Source organism: Mobula birostris, chromosome 5 (assembly GCF_030028105.1).
Source record: "Mobula birostris isolate sMobBir1 chromosome 5, sMobBir1.hap1, whole genome shotgun sequence".
Taxonomy (NCBI): domain Eukaryota; kingdom Metazoa; phylum Chordata; class Chondrichthyes; order Myliobatiformes; family Myliobatidae; genus Mobula; species Mobula birostris.
The window spans coordinates 203,311,557-203,333,736 of record NC_092374.1 but is presented as its reverse complement, the minus strand read 5'-3'; the positions used below and the strand labels follow the sequence as shown (position 1 = coordinate 203,333,736).

Here is a 22,180-nt window from a genome sequence, read left to right as displayed (position 1 = left end):
CAGTTTGGAGGCTGCCCAGATAGGATATAAGATGTTGTTCCTCCAACCTGAGTGTGGCCTCTTTGAGGCAGTAAAGGAGGCCGTGGACCGACATGTCAGAATGGGAATGGGAAGTCAAACTGAAATGGATGGCCACCAAGAAATCCCATCTTTTGTGGCAGACAGAGTGAATATGCTTGACAAAGGAAGTCAGTAGTTCACGACGGAGGGGAATGAACTGTGGGGGGGATGATGGAGGGGAATGAACTGTGGGGGACGATGGAGGGGAATGAACTGTGGGGGACGATGGGGGGAATGAACTGTGGGGGGGATGATGTCGGGGAATGAATTGGGGGATCTACGGAGGGGAATGAATTCCGAGAGAGAGCCTCAGCACTTGGGGCTGAGGCTCTCTGTCGGAATACTGTGCACTGATGTGATTTCGGAGTGTGGTCACGCTGAGGAAACTGGGCAGTGGAACAATAACTGGATCAAGGGGTGGTTGTTGACCCAAACGTCACTACCCTGCCGTCTGCCGTGGGAGTTCCCATCACCCCATACCCCTACCCCCGACGTGAGAGGAGGCAGGAGTTCACTTTAGCACCTCTTCCCCAATGTGGCCCCCCAGCCCATGTGGTGCTGCCTCCAGACAGCAGGGAGTGGGGATTCAGATCCAAGACCGGGAGGGTGGGGAGGGGAGGGAGAGGAGGGCAGCAGAAATGAAAGGAAAAGGGTTGGGTGAGGAAAACAATGATAATAGGGGTGGGGTGGGGCAGGACAAGTAAACAATTGCCTGTGGAAGGGGTGATGGGAGGGGACGTGGTTACCAAGGGAGTGGGCGTGGATTCTGAGCGAGATCCAGATAACCTCCTGATCTCCCCCTCCCCCTCCCACTTTCAAATCTCTGCCTAGCTCTTCTTTCAGTTAGTCCTGACGAAGGGTCTCGGCCCGAAACGTCGACTGTACCTCTTCCTAGAGATGCTGCCTGGCCTGCTGCATTCACCAGCAACTTTTATGTGTGTGGCATTTTTCAGGAGCAGATTCCCAGGACCACCCTCACCACCCCTCCAGCCACAGTGAACCACAAACTCACCAACTGATTCTTCATCTCCACCACCGTCTCGTTCTCGTTATAAAATCCAAAGTGGCTGGAAAAGGAAAGTGGGAAGGGAGTGGTCAGAGAGGATGATCAGCCAGGAACAGCACCGAGGTGGAGGTGAGGAGACAAGGGAGAGGGGTGGAGGAGAGAGAAGGGGGAGTGAGATGGCTGAGAGAGAGGGTTGAGTGAATTGGGGGAGAGACAGGAGAGACGTGGTGGAGAGACGGATGGGGGGCAGACGTGGTGGAGAGATGGGCGGGGGGCAGACGTGGCGGAGAGTCGGTGGGGAGATGTGCCAGGGTGACGGGGCGAAGTGACTGGGATCGCGGTGGAGAGATGGGGGTGGGGGGGGGAGACGTGGCTGAGAGACGGAGGGGGGAGATGTGGCCGAGAGATAGTGCGGGAGAAGGGACACAAGGTTGAGGGACAGAAAGGTGAGGTGTGTGCCACCCTCCCCCCAGGTGTGGCCCCACAGGTGAATGGACCCCCGCCCCCCCAACAGCTGTACCTGGACTGCCAGGGGGTGATGACACCATCGTCTGGCCCTCCAATCAGAACAAGCTGCTTCAACCTCAGGAAATTCTTCTTCCATACTGGCAGAGAAAGGACAAGACAGTGTCAACCGGGGTGGTGGGGCGAGGTCTCGGTCTGTCACTGCCCACAGCAGTCACCTGCCCCTCCATCCCCGCTCCCCTCTGGGCCTGAGTGATAGTGAGCTTATGGTGTACATTAGTACTGGGATCGTGCTGTTCACTAGGGTCACGTGACACCACTGCCCGTCTGGGACCATGTGGAGCGTGAGGTTACGGTGCACATTAATCTGTGGGATCTTGCCGTTCAGTGTGTAGGCACCGCCTTCCCCCTCAAGGGATGGTGTCCCTGACCCGGGCTCTAACAGTGCCCAGCGGGGTGGGGTGTGTGAGGGAGGGGAAAGAGCAGCGATGGATAATAACTAATGAACAGGTTGTGGATTGTGTGCGGCTGGTAACCGGGAACTTCAGATGCAGCCCACAAGTACAGCAGTGAAGACAGGCAAGTTTCAGCAGCTTCATTAACTGTGTCACAGTGTGCACTCACTGTTGGAATAGAAAACTGGATTTTCTATTAACCTATTTAGACGTGTCAATAATCAATTTAGTCTGCAAGAATCTTTCATCCTCAGCCTTAATACAGCCAGTGACCTGGCCTCCACATCAACGTTTCGCAATGAATTCCACAGATTCACCATCCCCTCACCTAAAGAACTTCCTCCTCATCTCCATTCTAAATGGACGTCCCTCAATCCTGAGGCTCTGCCCTCAGACTCCCTCGCCTCGGAAACATGCTGTCCATGTCCGCTCTTTGAACATTCGATAGGTTTCAAAGAGATCCCTCCATTCTTCTAAATTCCAGTGAAATTTAGAACGCCACTAATCGCTCCTCATACATTAAGACTTTCATTCCCAGAATCGTTCTTGTGAACCTCCTCCGAAACCCCTCCAATGTCAGCACGTTGTTTTTCAGATCGGTGTCCCAAAACTGCTCACAATCCTCCAGGTGAGACTTCACCAGTGCCTTATAAAGCCTCAGCATTACATACTTGAAGTAAGTCCATAAAATATACGAGCAGAATTAGACCATCTGACCCAGCAAGTCTGCTCTGTCATTTCATCATGGCTAATCCAATTTTCCTCTCAGCTCCAATCTATAGTCATAGCCACACTTTATTGATCCTGGGGGAAATTGGTTTTCGTTACAGTTGCACCATAAATAATTAAATAATAATAAAACCATAAATATTTAAATAGTAATATGTAAGTTATGCCAGGAAATAGGTCCAGGACCAGCCTACAACAGGATTTCTGCAGATGCTGGAAATTCAAGCAACACACATCAAAGTTGCTGGTGAACGCAGCAGGCCAGGCAGCATCTCTAGGAAGAGGTACAGTCGACGTTTCAGGCCGAGACCCTTGGAACATTTGCAATTTTCCAGTTTTCAAGAACCATGCCAGAATCTAGTGATTCTTGAAAGATCACTTCTAATACTCAATAATCTCTTCAGCTACCTCTTTCAGAACCCTAGGGTGTAGACTGTCTGGTCCAGGTGATTTACCAACCTTCAGACCTTTCAGCTTACCAAGCACCTTCTCCCTTGTAATAGGAACTTGCCCCTGACATGTGTGAACTTCCGGCATACTGCTAGTGTCCTCCACAGTAAAGACAGCTGCAAGATACTTATTCAGTTCTTCTGCCATTCCCTTGTTCCCCATTACCACCTCTCCAGCATCATTTTCAAGCGGTCCAATATCTTCTCTTTATCTTATTTATTTTTTTTGTGCTGCATCCTATCCAGAGTAACAATTATTTCATTTACACTTGTGTACAAGAAATGACTTTAACCAACCCTGAATCTTGAAAATCTGTTTTCCCAGTCTCTCTGTAATCATTGCCAACTGAGAATGCAGCACATTCACATAATGGCTACCGTAATGCTTAACAGTGTCAATTCCTGTCACTGTCTGTCAGGAGTTTGCAAGTTCACTCCGTGATCATGTGGGTTTGCTCTGGGTTCCCGTTTCCTCCCACTTTCCAAAGATGAGCAGGTAAGGTTGGTACATTGTGGGAAGCTTTGTGGTGCTGAAAAGTATAATGACACTTGCAGGCTGCACAATCCTCGGACTTTGCTTGTCATTTAAGCAAATGAAGCATTTAGCTGCGCCAAAGTGTTGATGTAAATGTGACAATGCTAATCTTTAAAATCTTCAGAAGATGAATTAAATTCATGTACAGGTCGATAAGTTTTAGTCTCCTGGTGTGCACCAGTTTTAATCGGACACCCACTACTTCATACACCACTTCTGCATGATCTTTCAGCTTGCTCCTACAGGTGTGTGTATGTGTGTCTGTGAGAGAGAGTATGGTGTGTATGAGTTTATGTGGCGTGTGTGTGTATACATTTGTGGGCCTGTGTGTGTGTGTGTGTGTGTGGTGTGTGTGAATTTGTGTATATCTGTGTGTGTACCTGTGGGGGGGGGGGTGTGTGTGTGTGAGAGAGAGAGAGAGACACACACACACACACTCACACAGGACAGTTTGGAGAGTGTGTATAGTCTGCCCACGCTGGGTCCCAGGAGGTTGCGCAAGACTGCAGTTACCTGTGGCATTGGGGTTCCGTGTCTCGTTGTTGAGGACAGCCAGGTAGTTACTGAAGTTGAGGTACATGTCGTGATGGTGAGGGTCTAGAACAGGCAGAGAGACACGTCAGGCAACTGAACACAATGTGACTTCACCCACAGGCAGAACAGTCACTTGGACATTACACACAGTTAAGAGGTTGTGAGTAAACAGATTCACACACTACCCACAGAGACAGTACGACCACCGAACACAGACTCACACCGCACACATACACAGGAACCACTACACTCTCATTCACACTGTACACAGAGACAAGGAGACTGCTACACACTCATTCACACCGTACATAGACACAGTGAGACCACCGAGCACTGACTCGCACTGCACGCAGAGACAGGGAGACCACAAACACTGACTCACACTGTACAGTTAGAAAGCTGCACATTGACTCCTTAACCATAAGACCATAAGACATAGGAGCAGAATTAGGCCCATCAAGTCTACTCTGCTATTCAATCATGGCTGATCCTTTTTTCCTCCTCCTCAACCCCAGTTCCCGGCTTTCTCCCCATAACTTTTGATGCCCTGTCCAATCAAGAACCTATCAAGCTCTACCTTAAATACACCTAATGAGCTGGCCTCCACAGCTGCCTGTGGCAACAAATTCCACAAATTCACCACCCTTTGGTGAAAGAAATTTCTCCACATCTCCGTTTTGAAAGGGCGCCCCTCTATCCTGAGGCTGTGCTCTCTTGTCCTCGACTCTCCCACTATGGGAAACACCCTTTCCACATCTACTATGTCTAGGCTTTTCAACATTCGAAAGGATTCAGTGAGATCCCCCCTCATCCTTCTAAATTACTGCGTGTACAGACCCAGAGCCAACAAACTTTCCTCATATGATGACCCTTTCATTCCTGGAATCATCCTTGCGAACCTCCTCTGGACCCTCTCCAATGCCAGCACATCTTTTCCAAGATGAGGAGCCCAAAACTGTCACAGTACTCAAGGTGAGGCCTCAGCAGTGCCTTATAAAGCCCCAGCATCACATCCCTGCTCTTGTACTCTAGACCTCTTGAAATGAATGCTAACATGGCATTTGCCTTCCTCACCACCAACTCAACCTGCAAGTTAACCTTTAGGGTGTTCTGCACAAAGACTCCCAAGTCCCTTTGCACCTGAGATTTTTGGATTTTCTCCCCATTTAGAAAATAGTTTGCACATTGAGGATTCACCTCATTCTCCCTTATTAGGGAGAGAGAGAACCTGTGGTATGTTGAATGCCGGGTGAAATGCTAAGCCTTTGGGGTAACTGCGAGTCTGTGTCTTTGCTATTGCTTTGCTCACGCTTGAGTGCTCGGTGGGGGTGCAGATGCTATTTTTTTTGCCGGTGGGGGGGAGGGGGGATTGTTGCTCGCTGTCGCTTACACATGGGGGGGGGAGCTGAGCGGGCATTGGGGTTCTAACATTTGACTGTCGTTCATTCTTTGGGGCACTTCTCTGTTTTCGTGGATGTTTGCGAAGAAAAAGCATTTCAGGATGTATATTGTATACATTTCTCTGACTTCAAATTGAACCTTCCAACTTTTGAACATTTGTTCATTGGTTCCTAAGGGTTCTTTTACCTTAGGCTCCCTAATCACCTCTGGTTCAGTACATAACACCCAATCCGTACATAGCTGATCCCGTAGTAGGCTCGATGTTAAACGGCTCTAAAATGCCATCTCTTAGGCATTCAACAAACTCACTCTCTGGAGATCCATTACCAACCTGATTTTCCCAATTGACCTGTATGTTAAAATCTCCCATGACTACCATAACATTGCCCTTTTGACACGCCTTTTCTATTTCCTGTTGTAATCTGTGGTCCACCTCCCAGCTCTGTTGGGAGGCCTGTTTATAACTTCCATCAACGTCCTTTTACCCTTGCAGTTTCTTAACTCAACCCACAAGGACTCAGTATCTTCCGATCCTGTGTCACATCCTTCTACTGATTTGATACCATTCTTTACCAGCAGAGCCACACCACCCCCTCTGCCTACCTTCCTATCACTCCGATATAATGTGTAACCTTGGACATTCAGCTCCCAACTACAACCATCCTTCAGCCACAATTCAGTGATGGCTACAACATCATACCTGGCAATCTGTAATCGTGCAACAAGATCATACACTTTATTTCTTGTACTATGTCCATTTAGATACAACACCTTGAGGACTGTATTTGCTGTCCTTTCTGATTCTGCATCCCTAATGTTTTGATACTCAGCCTGTTGGCTGCAACTGAGTCCCATCACCTGCCTGCCCTTCCTGACAGTCTGACTGCACGCTGTCTTTACATTTTTACCATCCGTCCTATCCTGAGTCCCTTCACTCCAGTTCCCACACCTCTGCCAAATTAGTTTAAACCCTCCCCAACAGCTCTAACAAACCTGCCTGCGAGATTATTGGTTCCCCTCGGGTTCAGGTGCAACCCATCACTTTTGAACAGGTCAGACCTCCCTCAGAAGAGATCCCAATGATCCAAGAAGCTGAAGCCCTGCCCCCTGCACCAGCTTCTCAGCCACACATTTATCTGCCAAGTCATCCTGTTTCTACTCTCACTGGCTCAAAGCCAAGATTGGACTCATAAAGCCCATAAGTAGATCAACAGAACAAAAACCATCATGCTCGACCTCGAGGGATAGCCACGACAACGACCATCACTAGCGCGTGGCACAGGCAGCAATCCAGAAATTACTACCTGGGCGGTCCTGCTTCTCAGCTTTCTACCTAGCTCTCTAAATTCTCTTTTCAGGACCTCATTGCGTTTCCTTCCTATGTCACTGGTACCAACATGTACCAAGACATCTGGCTGCTCCCCCTCCCTCTCCAAAACGTTGTGGACGCGATCTGAAACATCCCCGACCCTGGCACCTGGGAGGCAACATACCATCCGGGTGTCCCGTTCACGTCCACAGAATCTCCGGTCTGTTCCCCTGACTGCTGAGTTCCTTATCACTACCGCTCCCCTCTTCTCTCTCTCTTTCCCTTCTGCACCACGGACCCATGCTCGCTGCCTGTAACCTAGTTGCCGTGGCATTCCCCTGGGAGGTCATTCCCCCACAAAAGTATCCAAAATGGTATACTTATTATTGAGGGGAACAGCCACAGGGGTGCTCTGCTCTAGCTGCCTATTCACGTTTCCATTCCTCCTGACAGTCACCCAGCTACTCGTCTCCTGCAGCTTCGGGGTGACTACTTCCCTGTAACTCCGATTGATTATTTCCTCTCTCTCCTGTACAAGCTGAAGGTCATCCAGCTGCTACTCCAGATCTCTAACACGGTCTTCAAGGAGCTGCAGCCAGATGCACTTCACACAGATGTGGTCCCTGGAGACTCTGGGTCTCCCAGGACTCTAACATCTGGCATGAAGAACACACAATGGCCATTTACTTTGCCAGGTACAATAAGACAAGAACAAAAAGGAAACATTAACAGAAACTTTCGAGCAGAAGCCTCCTTTGAGCCAAAGTATGATTCTTCTACTGTCGCCTCTGGCCTACTCCTGACAACGGCTGCCCCGCATGTCCCTCATGTACTTCCTCAACTCACACTGTACAGAGACAGTGAGACCACTACACACTGTACAGAGACAGTGAGACCACTACACACTGTACAGAGACAGTGAGACCACTACACACTGACCCACACTGTACAGAGACAGTGAGATCACTACACACTGACTCACACTGTACAGAGACAGTGAGACCACTACACACTGTACAGAGACAGTGAGACCACTACACACTGACTCACACTGTACACGGAGACAGTGAGACCACTACACACTGTACAGAGACAGTGAGACCACTACACACTGACCCACACTGTACAGAGACAGTGAGATCACTACACACTGACTCACACTGTACAGAGACAGTGAGACCACTACACACTGTACAGAGACAGTGAGACCACTACACACTGACTCACACTGTACACGGAGACAGTGAGACCACTACACACTGTACAGAGACAGTGAGACCACTACACACTGACCCACACTGTACAGAGACAGTGAGACCACTACACACTGACCCACACTGTACAGAGACAGTGAGACCACTACACACTGACCCACACTGTACAGAGACAGTGAGACCACTACACACTGACTCACACTGTACAGAGACAGTGAGACCACTACACACTGACTCACACTGTACAGAGACAGTGAGACCACTACACACTGACCCACACTGTACAGAGACAGTGAGACCACTACACACTGACTCACACTGTACGCAGAGACAGTGAGACCACTACACACTGACTCACACTATACATGGACAGTAAGACCACTACACACTGACTCACACTGTACACGGAGACAGTGAGACCACTACACACTGTACATGGAGACAGTGAGACCTCTACACACTGACTCACACTGTACGCAGAGACAGTGAGACCACTACACACTGACTCACACTATACATGGACAGTAAGACCACTACACACTGACTCACACTGTACGCAGAGACAGTGAGACCACTACACACTGACTCACACTATACATGGACAGTAAGACCACTACACACTGACTCACACTGTACACGGAGACAGTGAGACCACTACACACTGTACATAGAGACAGTGAGACCTCTACACACTGACTCACACTGTACGCAGAGACAGTGAGACCACTACACACTGACTTACACTATACATGGACAGTAAGACCACTACACACTGACTCACACTGTACACAGAGACAGTGGGAGCACTACACACTGACTCACACTGTACACAGAGACAGTGAGACCACTACACACTGACTCACACTGTACATGGAGACAGTGAGACCAGTACACACTGACTCACACTGTACATGGAGAGAGCACTACACACTGACTCACACTGTACACAGAGACAGTGAGACCACTACACACTGACTCACACTGTACATGGAGACAGTGAGACCAGTACACACTGACTCACACTATACATGGAGACAGTGAGACCACTACACACTGACTCACACTGTACACTGAGACAGTGAGAGCACTACACACTGACTCACACTGTACACAGAGACAGTGAGATCACTACACACTGACTCACACTGTACATGGAGACAGTGAGACCAGTACACACTGACTCACACTATACATGGAGACAGTGAGACCACTACACACTGACTCACACTGTACACAGAGACAGTGAGACCACTACACACTGACTCACACTGTACACGGAGACAGTGAGACCACTACACACTGTACATGGAGACAGTGAGACCACTACTCACTGACTCACACTGTACACGGAGACAGTGAGACCACTACACACTGACTCACACGATACATGGAGACAGTGAGACCTCTACACACTGACTCACACTGTATGGAGTGACAGTGAGACCACTACACACTGACTCACACTGTACATGGAGAGAGCACTACACACTGACTCACACTGTACACAGAGACAGTGAGACCACTACACACTGTACATGGAGACAGTGAGACCACTACACATTGACTCACACTGTACACAGAGACAGTGAGACCACTACACACTGACTCACACTGTACACGGAGACAGTGAGACCACTACACACTGTACATGGAGACAGTGAGACCACTACACACTGACTCACACTGTACACGGAGACAGTGAGACCACTACACACTGACTCACACGATACATGGAGACAGTGAGACCTCTACACACTGACTCACACTGTATGGAGTGACAGTGAGACCACTACACACTGACTCACACTGTACATGGAGAGAGCACTACACACTGACTCACACTGTACACAGAGACAGTGAGACCACTACACACTGTACATGGAGACAGTGAGACCACTACACACTGACTCACACTGTACACAGAGACAGTGAGACCACTACACACTGACTCACACTGTACACGGAGACAGTGAGACCACTACACACTGTACATGGAGACAGTGAGACCACTACACACTGACTCACACTGTACACGGAGACAGTGAGACCACTACACACTGACTCACACGATACATGGAGACAGTGAGACCTCTACACACTGACTCACACTGTATGGAGTGACAGTGAGACCACTACACACTGACTCACACTGTACATGGAGAGAGCACTACACACTGACTCACACTGTACACAGAGACAGTGAGACCACTACACACTGACTCACACTGTACACAGAGACAGTGAGAGCACTACACACTGACTCACACTGTACACAGAGACAGTGAGATCACTACACACTGACTCACACTGTACATGGAGACAGTGAGACCAGTACACACTGACTCACACTATACATGGAGACAGTGAGACCACTACACACTGACTCACACTGTACACAGAGACAGTGAGACCACTACACACTGACTCACACTGTACACGGAGACAGTGAGACCACTACACACTGTACATGGAGACAGTGAGACCACTACACACTGACTCACACTGTACACGGAGACAGTGAGACCACTACACACTGACTCACACGATACATGGAGACAGTGAGACCTCTACACACTGACTCACACTGTATGGAGTGACAGTGAGACCACTACACACTGACTCACACTGTACATGGAGAGAGCACTACACACTGACTCACACTGTACACAGAGACAGTGAGACCACTACACACTGACTCACACTGTATGGAGTGACAGTGAGAGCACTACACACTGACTCACACTGTACACAGAGACAGTGAGACCACTACACACTGACTCACACTGTACATGGAGACAGTGAGACCACTACACACTGACTCACACTGTACACAGAGACAGTGAGACCACTACACACTGATTCACACTGTACACGGAGACAGTGAGACCACTACACACTGTACATGGAGACAGTGAGATCACTACACACTGACTCACATTGTACACGGAGACAGTGAGACCACTACACACTGAATCACAGTGCACACAGAGAACAGGTAGAGAAAAACACACCAAATCTCACAGAGCAGAGTTAATATATTCTCACACTGGGCACAGAACACAGAGACAGAATGTAACATACTGTACACAGAGACTATATGTAATACCCCTACATTCACTTTGGCGGACAGTATGACGTTTGTGTGAAACACTGATGTAAACACTGTACACAGATTTTGGAAAAGTGCAAAAATAACAGGGTTGTTATCATGGGTGACTTTAACTTCCCTAATATTGATTGGCACCTGATTAGTTCCAAGGGTTTAGATGGGGCAGAGTTTGTTAAGTGTGTCCAGGATGGATTCCTGTCACAGTATGTGGACAGGCGGACTAGGGGGAATGCCATACTAGATCTAGTACTAGGTAATGAACCAGGTCAGGTCACAGATCTCTCAATGGGTGAGCATCTGGGGGACAGTGACCACCGCTCCCTGGCCTTTAGCATTATCATGGAAAAGGATAGAATCAAAGAGGACAGGCAAGTTTTTAATTGGGGAAGTGCAAATTATGAGGCTATAAGGCTAGAACTTGCGGGTGTGAATTGGGATGATGTTTTTGCAGGGAAATGTACTATGGACATGTGGTCGATGTTTAGAGATCTCTTGCAGGATGTTAGGGATAAATTTGTCCAGTGAGGAAGATAAAGAATGGTAGGGTGAAGGAACCATGGGTGACAAGTGAAGTGGAAAATCCAGTCAGGTGGAAGAAGGCAGCATACATGAGGTTTAGGAAGCAAGGATCAGATGGGTCTATTGAGGAATATAGGGAAGCAAGAAAGGAGCTTAAGAAGGGGCTGAGAAGAGCAAGAAGGGGACATGAGAAGGCCTTGGCAAGTAGGGTAAAGGAAAACCCCAAGGCATTCTTCAATTATGTGCAGAACAAAAGGATGACAGGAGTGAAGGTAGGACCGATTAGAGATAAAGGTGGGAAGATTTGCCTGGAGGCTGTGGAAGTGAGAGAGGTCCTCAATGAATACTTCTCTTCGGTATTCACCAATGAGAAGGAACTTGATGATGGTGAGGACTATATGAGTGAGGTTGATGTTCTGGAGCATGTTGATAATAAGGGAGAGGAGGTGTTGGAGTTGTTAAAATACATCTGGATGGATAAGTCCCCAGGGCCTGACGGAATATTCCCCAAGCTGCTCCATGAGGCAAGGGAAGAGAATGCAGAGCCTCTGGCTAGGATCTCTATGTCCTTGTTGTCCACGGGAATGGTACCGGAGGATTGGAGGGAGGCAAATGTTGTCCCCTTGTTCAAAAAAGGTAGTAGGGATAGTCCGGGTAATTATAGACCAGTGAGGCTTACGTCTGTGGTGGGAAAACTGTTGGAAAAGATTCTTAGAGATAGGATCTCTGGGCATTTAGAGAATCATGGTCTGATCAGGGACAGTCAGCATGGCTTTGTGAAGGGCGGATCGTGTCGAACAAGCCTGATAGAGTTCTTTGAGGAGGTGACCAGGCATATAGATGAGGGTAGTGCAGTGGATGTGATCTATATGGATTTTAGTAAGGCATTTGACAAGGTTCCACACGGTAGGCTTATTCAGAAAGTCAGAAGGCATGGGATCCAGGGAAGTTTGGCCAGGTGGATTCAGAATTGGCTTGCCTGCAGAAGGCACAGGGCCGTGGTGGAGGGAGTACATTCAGATTGGAGGGTTGTGACTAGTGGTGTCCCACAAGGATCTGTTCTGGGACCTCTACTTTTCGTGATTTTTATTGACGACCTGGATGTCGGGGTAGAAGGGTGGGTTGGCAAGTTTGCAGACAACACAAAGGTTGGTGGTGTTGTAGATAGTGTAGAGGATTGCCAAAGATTGCAGAGAGACATTGATAGGTTGCAGAAGTGGGCTGAGAAGTGGCAGATGGAGTTCAACCCGGAGAAGTGTGAGGTGGTACACCTTGGAAGGACAAACTCCAAGGCAGAGTACAAAGTAAATGGCAGGATACTTGGTAGTGTGGAGGAGCAGAGGGATCTCGGGGTACATGTCCACAGATCCCTGAAAGTTGCCTCACAGGTAGATAGGGTAGTTAAGAAAGTTTATGGGATGTTAGCTTTCATAAGTCAAGGGATAGAGTTTAAGAGTCGCGATGTAATGATGCAGCTCTATAAAACTCTGGTTAGGCCACACTTGGAGTACTGTGTCCATTTCTGGTCACCTCACTATAGGACGGATGTGGAAGCATTGGAAAGGGTACAGAGGAGATTTACCAGGATGCTGCCTGGTTTAGAGAGTATGCATTATGATCAGAAATTATGGGAGCTCGGGCTTTACTCTTTGGAGAGGAGGAGGATGAGAGGAGACATGATAGAGGTGTATAAGATAATAAGAGGAATAGATAGAGTGGATAGCCAACTCCTCTTCCCCAGGGCACCACTGCTCAACACAAGAGGACGTGGCTTTAAGGTAAGGGATGGGAAGTTCAAGGGGGATATTAGAGGAAGGTTTTTTACTCAGAGAGTGGTTCGTGCGTGGAATGCACTGCCTGAGTCAGTGGTGGAGGCAGGTACACTCGTGAAGTTTAAGAGACTACTAGACAGGTATATGGAGGAATTTAAGGTGGGGGGTTATATGGGAGGCAGGGTTTGAGGGTCAGTACAACATTGTGGGCCGAAGAGCCTGTAATGTGCTGTACTATTCTATGTTCTATGTTCTATACAGAATGTGAGAACAGTGTACGCAGCATTGATACAGACTTTATACACACAGAACAGAGACTGTGTGTAACATCGATGGACAGATATGCTCCATGATGTTTGGTCACATTTTGCATCGCATATCATCGCTTATATGGGAGGGCATTATTTTCTGGTGGTAGGAAGAAAGTATGGGGCGATGTCAAGGGAAAGTCCTTTAAACAGAATGATATGTGTGTGCAATACCCTTCTGGGGGGGGTGGTACAGGCAGATGCACCAGGGCCATTTAAGAAACTCGTAGATAGATGATAGAAAAATGGAGGGCTATGTAAGAGGGAAGGGTTACCTGATCTTCGAGAAGATTAAAAGGGTTGACACAACCTTGTGGCCCAAAGAGCCTGCACTATGCTGTAACGTTGCACGTTCTGTGCTCTCTGTTCTGAACAGTACGAGACTTCTGCAGTAACAGTCACAGAAGCTGTGCAGTACAAGGCTCACGTACTGTACGGTACACACACCACACACACAGCCAGAGCGAAAACCTCGCGCCTCACCGTTCCAGTAGTTGCAGATGGAGAAACACTGCCCCAACTGCGTGTAGCAGAAGTGGTAGAGGTTGCTCTTCACGTACTTTGGGAAAAACCACTTCAGGTAATCAGTATCTGCCAGAGGGAAAGGAAATCGGTCATCACTCGATTGTACACAGACCATCTGTATGTCAGGACCTGTTCACGCTGCACAGGGCAAAAGTGTGAGCAAACATCCCGGGAGAACAGTGTGAAATTCACCGCTTTGACAGGAAATCTTTCTTTGACACAAACCAGTGAGGATATCTTCAAACGGTGCTGCCCGAAGAAGGTACCTCTGCTCAGAGTCGGGGTTCAGGAGCCTCAATGTTTTAGAAACAGCCTTTTCCCTTCTGCCATCAGATCTCTGAACGGTCCATGAACCCATGCTATTCTGCTCTCTTTGCACTACTTAGTTTTTATGTTGTTGAAACTCACAGTCATTTTTTAAATGGATTTCATTGCTCTGCTGTTGCAAAACAACAAAATTCACAGCATACATCAGTGATATTACTAAACCTGGTTACCACTCTCTGTTGGCACAATATTGACGACTGACCACGCTTCCCATCTGAGAGAAACCCCTGACACAGGAGATAGAGAGAAGCAAGTGCCCTCCTCAGGGATGGCAGCATGCCGTCCTGAGCGGGGGCTGGCATGCCAGAAGGCGGGCACTCCACAGGGTGGCCCTCCCTCTGCCCCTTACATGGACAGGGGATGACGGCCCAGGTTGCGGAGAAGTCTCCAGGGTGGGATTTAAACCAGTGGCTTTCTGACTCCGATCGAGGGCCAGGCGGCCGTTATCAGTGGCGCCAGAGTTGCTCAGGTGAGGCGGCGGTTGCTTCCTCCCTTCCCACGGTTCTCCTCGGCAACCTCCCTCCCTCCCTGTCGCAGAGAGTGAGGGGGAAGGGTCCGGAACTTACCTCCGTACTGGCCGAGCAGAGGGGCTGACAGGGAGATCAGTGTGTGCACATTGTGGTCCGGCATGGTGGAGAGAATTCCCCGACAGATCAGGCCACCTACGGGAACAGAACAGAGGCACTGAGAGAGGCACGGGAACAGGAAGCAGGAGGAGGGGTACAAATTGCAGCATCATGTACAGCACAAATACTGTGGGCCGACTGGCCTGATCCCATGTACAGCACAGACACTGTGGGCTGATTGGCCTGATCCTATGTACAGCACAAATACTGTGGGCCGACTGGCCTGATCCCATGTACAGCACAGACACTGTGGGCCAATTGGCCTGATCCCGTGTACAGCAGAGACACTGTGGGCCGATTGGCCTGATCTCAAGTACAGCAGAGACACTGTGGGCCGATTGGCCTGATCCCATGTACAGCAGAGACACTGTGGGCCGATTGGCCTGATTCCAGGTACAGTACAGGCACACTGGGCTGATGGGCCTGATCCCATGTATGGCAAGATGTTATGTAGTTCTTTGTTCTACATTCTGGAACACCTCGTGACCAAGTGTCGTCCACTTTATCTGCTGCGGGAGTTTTCAGTCATCATCTTGGGAGTGGTATACATCCCACCTCACGCTCTGGACAAACTGAATAACATAACCAGCGGGTTTGAAACAGCACATACTGATGCCTTCCCCATCATTTTTGGGGATTTTAACCAGGCCAACTTGAAAAAGTCTCTAAATAATTATCACCAACAAATCACTTGTGGAACTAAAGGAGCCAACACACTGGACCACTGTTACACCACCATCAAGAGAGCTTACAGTGCCATCTCACGTCCACACTTTGGAAAGTGTGTAATTCTACTCCCTGAGACTGAAGACCGCAGCACAGTGGCGAGAACCAAGAAGGTATGGACCAGGGACCAAGAGGAGCACTTACAGAACTGCTTTGAGCTGGTGGACTGATCTGTATTCAGGGATTCATCTTCGATTCTGAATGAGTACGCCACAGCTGTCACTGACTTCATTAAAGCTTGTGTGGATGAGGCTGTGCCTAATCATACCGTACATATCCAAAGCAAAAACTGTGGATGCACCAGGAGATTCACACTCTGCTGAGGGCTGGATCTGTGACCTTCAAGCCTGGAGACCCAGGACTATAGAAGACAAGGTACGACTTACGGAAGGCTATCTCAAGAAAAAAGGGGCTGGAGGTGCAATTGGATGCACTTCAACTCTGGCAGGGTCATTACCTCCTATCACGTGAAACCTAACATCATCAATGGCAGTGATGCTTCAATCCCAGACGAACTCAACACCATTTCTGCTCACTTTTGAAAGGGAAAGTAAAACTGCAGCCAGGAGGATCCCTGCAGCATCTGGTGACCCTGTCATCTCTATCTCGCAGGCCATTCTAAAATCTGCCTGCTTATCTGCTCCTTGCTGTCCCGAGGGCTATTTGGGGGCCTATAGTAAACACAAAATACTCTGCAGATGCTGGGGTCAAAGCAACACTCACAACACACTGGAAGAACTCAGCAGGTCGGGCAGCATCCGTGGAAAAGATCGGTCGACATTTCCACAGATGCTGCCCGACCTGCTGAGTTCCTCCAGCGTGTTGTGAGTGTTGCTGGGGGCCTATAGACTACTCCCAGCACAGTGGGAGTATTTCTGAGTATTCCTTCCTATTTCTGACTTCCACACATACTGACTCAGTGGACGCTCCCTCTGCAGCGTCCCCCCTTTCTATAGCCGTGATACTATCCCTGACCAATAATGCTACCCCGCCCCCCGCCAGCGAATCCTGTCCTTCCTCCAACCAAGTTTCAGTAACGGCCACAACATGGTAGTTCCACGTACTGATCCATGCTCTAAGTTCATCCCCTTTATTCTTAATAGTCCTAGCATTGAAATAGACACATTTCAACCCCTCTAACCGGTTACATTTATGTTTTGTCCCCTGCCTGTCCTTCCTCACCAACTCAGAACACATAGCATTATGCCCTTGTCCTTCTACCCTCATCTCTGCACTCACATTCTGATTCCCACCCCCCTGCCAAACTAGTTTAAACCATCCCAACAGCTCTAGCAATCCTGCCCGCCAGGATATTGGTCCCTTTCCAGTTCAGGTGCAGCCCGTCCTTTTTGTACAGGTCAGGCCTTCCCCAGAAGAAATCCCAATGTTCCAGAAATCTGAACCCCTGCCCCCTGCACCAACTCATCAGCCACGCATTCATCTGCCATGACTTCCTGTTCCTACCCTCTCTGTCTCGTGGCACAGGTAGCAATCCCGAGATCACCACCCTTGGGGTCCTGCTTTTTAACTTCTTTCCTAACTCCCTATTTTCCTTCTTCAGGACCTCATCCCTACTCCTATCTATGCCATTAACCTACCAAAATGAACCACCTCACAATTATCTGGGTTGAACTCTATCTGTCATTTCTCAGCCCAGTTTTGCATCTGATTGATGTCCCGCTGTAACCTCTGACGGCCCTCCACACTATCCACAACACCCCCAACCTTTGTGTCATCAGCAAATTTACTAACCCATCCCACCCCTTCCTCATCCAGATCATTTATAAAAATCATGAAGAGAAGGGGTCCCAGAACAGATCCCTGAAGCACACCATTGGTCACCAACCTCCATGCAGAATATGACCCGTCTACAACCAGTCTTTGCCTTCTGTGGGCAAGCCAGTTCTGGATCCACAAAGCAATGTCCCCTTGGATCCCATGCCTCCTTACTTTCTCAATAAGCCTTGCATTGGACACCTTATCAAATGCCTTGCTGAAATCCATATACACTACATCTCCTGCTCTACCTTCACCAATGTGTTTAATCACATCCTCAAAAAATTCAATCAGGCTCGTGAGGCTTGGCCTGCCTTTGACAAAGCCATGCTGACTATTCTTAATCATATTATGTCTCTGCAAATGTTCATAAATCCTGTCTCTCAGGATCTTTTCCATCTACTTACGAACCAATGAAATAAGACTCACTGGTCCATAATTTCCTGGGCTATCTCGACTCCCTTTCTTGAATAATGGAACAACACCTGCAACCCTCCAATCCTCCGGAACCTCTCCTGTCCTCATTGATGATGCAAAGTTCATCGCCAGAGGCTCAGCAATCTCCTCCCTCGCCTCCCACAGTAGCCTGGGGTACATCTCAACCGGTCCCGGAGACATCCAACTTGATGCTTTCCATAAGCTCCAGCACATCCTCTTTCTTAATGTCTATATGCTCAAGCTTTTCAATCCGATGTAAGTCATCCCTACAATTGCCAAGATTTCCATAGTGAATACTGAAGCAAAGTATTCATTACCTCCGCTATTTCCTCCGGTTCCATACACACTTTTCCACTGTCACACTGGATTGGTCCTATTCTCTCATGCCTTATCCTCTTGCTCTTCACATACTTGTAGAATGCCTTGGGGGTTTCCTTAATCCTGTCTGCCAAGGCCTTCTCATGGCCCCTTCTGGCTCTCCTGATTTCATTCTTAAGCTCCTTCCTGCTAGCCTTATAATCTCCTAGATCTCTGTAATTACCTATTTTTTTTAACCTTTCGTAAGCTCTTCTTTTCTTCTTGACTAGATTTTCAATAGCCTTTGTACACCACGGTTCCTATACCCTGCCATCCTTTCCCTGTCTCATTGGAACGTAACTACGCACAACGCCACAGAAGTATCCCCTGAACATTTGCCACATTTGTGTCGTACATTTCCCTGAGAACATCTGTTCCCAATTTATGCTTCCAAGTTGCTGCCTGATTTATGATCAAAGTATGTATACGTTATACAACCTTCAGATTCGTCTCCTTGCAGCTAGCCACAAAACACAGAAACCTCAAAAACAAAACCCATTAAAGACTATCAAACACCCAGTGCACAGAGAGAGATCAAAACAAATCGTGCAAACAATAAAAGTAACTTAAAAGCTTCAGAACTGAAGTTTTGCTGAAGACACGAAGCCAGGCGAGACGCAGCTGGAGCAGGTGACAGCCTTAGTTCATCGCAAAGCTGAGTGAACATTGCTCGACCACAGGTGTGAAGCCAGGCATCACTGCAACCAGAGCCTCAGTTCAGGTCAGAGCTGAAAAAACGTCACAAAGCAGAGAGCTCTGGTATACCAGGCCCTTGCCTCCGGTCCCGACACCATGACGCTTACAGTCTGGCCTGGCGCTTAAATCATCCGAACATCATGTCATTCCTCACTCTCAATTGTGCCCGGTGCTTAAACCAATCAGATTCCGGGACTTTCCGCACTCTTGGAAACACCACGACTCTGCTCCGGCCCCGCCTTTCCTTTGCACGCCTCGACCTGGCATCTCTGCCGCTGTTCACCTCGCCAGTGTTCATGTTGATCGTTATTAACAGAAGTGTCATTAATAGTTAATAAATTATTTAATAGATTTCTTAGTTTGCAGCCAATAAGTAGGTCCTGGGCATCACCAGGGCCATGCTAAACTGAAAAGTTAATTGTTCACATGGGTGTAATTGGATGGTGTGGGCTCATTGGCCAGAAAAGCCAATTACTATGCTGTATCTCTAAATACATAATTGGAACTTCCGGGGCAAGGACAGGCAACCCGGGTTACATGCTCCTTCCCTTCTGCAAGGAGTGGCCTTGTCCAAGTGATTTCCTCTGATAGTAATCCCACACCGCCCCACTTCACCAATGAACTGTGCCTCACGGGCGGTTGGATTGAATAATCCAGAGGCCCGACTTCACTCAGAACAAATGGCTCTGTCAGTAACGTACAAAGATCACCGATATCACTCCATCAGCCAAGGGGTTGGGGGCAAAGGGGAGTCACTTCCCAGGAGCTCGACCAAACGTGTACCAGGGCAAGTTCCCAACTAGATTAGAATGAATTCTCTGTGAAATCTAGTGAGATGAGACCAGCAACAAGATACAAGTTACAAATCTACGGTCAAATTGTGGACTCCAAATGTAATTGACCAGGAGACTGGCCACTGACCTCCATTTGAATATGTCACAAAAGACTCAAAGTTCAAAAGTTCAAAGTAAATTTATTATCAAAGTAGATACTATATGTCACCATATACAACCCTGGGATCCATTTTCTAGCAGGTATACTCAATAAATCTAATAACCATAATGAAAATTGAAGAAGAAGAAGAAAGCGCTTAACTCCGAGTGGAGTCATCGGGACACCGTCGTGACGGCGTTTTTTAAGCAGGATTTCTTAATTTTTACGAGGCCCAGTTGCTAGCTTGACACTCAACCCAGCACGGATGGAAAGCGTGCAAGGGAGCCGGCTGGATTCGAACTCGGGAGCCTTCGCTCCAAAGTCTGGTGTTGATGCCACTACATCACCAGCCGGCAATGAAAATTGGTTCCTGCAAATTTCTACAGATGTATGGTGGAGTTCACTCTGCCTTAATGCATCACCATCTGGTATGGAAGTGCCAATGCAGAGGATTGGTACAAGGCTGTAGAGGACTTTAAACTCAGCCCGTTACATCGTGGGCACGAGCTTCCCCACCATTGAAGAGAGCTTCAAAAGTCTCAAGAAGTTGGCATCCACTATTAAGGACACCCAACTCCCAAAACAAGCTCCCTTCTCATTACTACCATCAGGGAGGAGGTACAGGAACATATTCAACACTTTAGGAAAAGCTTTTTCACCTCTCCGTCCTCAGATTTCTAAACAGTCCATGAGCAGCACATCATAATTCATCTTCTGCGCTATACATTTATCTTTTTTGTAACTTACATTTTTTAATGTAATGCACTGTACTGAGGCTACAAAACAATACATTTCAAACATATACAGTATGTCAGTGATAATAAACCTGATTCTGCCCTGTGAACCGAGTAATTAATATCTGCCTTAAATCTACTGTGGAATGTACGGTATTTTTAAAGTCCAATCCTACCTTGGGAGTAACAGATCATATGTACCCCATTGGCTGCATTTTGCATGATGGGGGAGATAGCTTGTTTGAAGCCTTCCACCTGACTCCACAGCGACTTCAGGCTCTGCGTCCGGTCGAACAGGTCGATGATAGTCACGTTGGTTCCAGGATGCGACTGCGGAGAGACAGAGACAAAAGTTCATCATCGTAGTCGTACGTGCCCAGGAGATAAAAATCATGACAACTAACTTCCCGCAGTGACCTTCAATGTGGATTCTCCATTGTCCCAGTCCTTCAAACTGTTGCAAATATCAGAATTTTACAGCAGAAATATCGTATGTATGTCATAGAGCACCACAGCACAACAGGCCCTTCAGCCCATCTAGTCCATTTGGACTACTCCCTAATGCATCTTTCTAATGACACACAGAGTCATAGGGTACTACAGCACAGTGTTACGTGTTAACATTTTTTTACTGCGAGCGTCACTTTAAGCGCCTGAACGAGGCGGGTGGCTGACATCATTAACAAAATGCGGAGAGGTTGCTGGAACATTCGGCAGAGAAGGAACAGCGGACTGGAAGCTACCAGCAGGAGAGAGCTGGGTGGAGATAGTTGAAGAGTTTGCTTACAGCAGTGCACGGGCCTAATCCTTCTCCATGTCCAGAGGATTGTGATAACTAGCAGCACACAGTGCAGCCTTGGATTTCTGGAGTATTCCTGTGGCGACCACTTTTTGTTGACCCATACCTGGATTTGGGTGTGTTACGTGGCGACCACTTGTGTTAAGGAATATTCTGTGACTGTCACCCTGTGATATCCCTAGGTGGATTTTGGAACGCTACTCAACGTCTGGAATCTGCTGTGACTGCTATCTTGTTTTCCCAGCGTGGATCCTTTGGAATTTTCCGTGATCGCTGTCTCGTGTTATCTTAGTCTGGATCTACAAGTTTCCTTCCCTCACCTGTTGCCGTGGATTTCTGGAATCATCTGGATTTTGCCATTTCTGAGACTGTGTTTGA

At 48.1% G+C, this 22,180-nt stretch overlaps 1 protein-coding gene across 4 annotated transcripts in view; it reads right to left on the bottom strand.

Moving 5' to 3' along the window:
• Window positions 1-22,180, bottom strand: part of LOC140198283 (lysosomal thioesterase PPT2-A-like) — a 43,978-nt gene that overhangs the window by 13,351 nt on the left and 8,447 nt on the right. For 2 of the 4 annotated variants that reach the window (XM_072259343.1, XM_072259345.1), the window contains exons 2-7: window positions 21,180-21,333; window positions 15,284-15,379; window positions 14,349-14,456; window positions 4,213-4,296; window positions 1,587-1,671; window positions 1,073-1,127 (exon numbers count right to left, since the gene is read on the bottom strand). In XM_072259343.1, coding sequence (XP_072115444.1) covers window positions 1,073-1,127; window positions 1,587-1,671; window positions 4,213-4,296; window positions 14,349-14,456; window positions 15,284-15,379; window positions 21,180-21,333 — 582 coding nt within the window. The remainder of the gene's footprint in view (window positions 1-1,072; window positions 1,128-1,586; window positions 1,672-4,212; window positions 4,297-14,348; window positions 14,457-15,283; window positions 15,380-21,179; window positions 21,334-22,180) is intronic. The other 2 variants (XM_072259346.1, XM_072259344.1) reach the window with 1 other exon arrangement.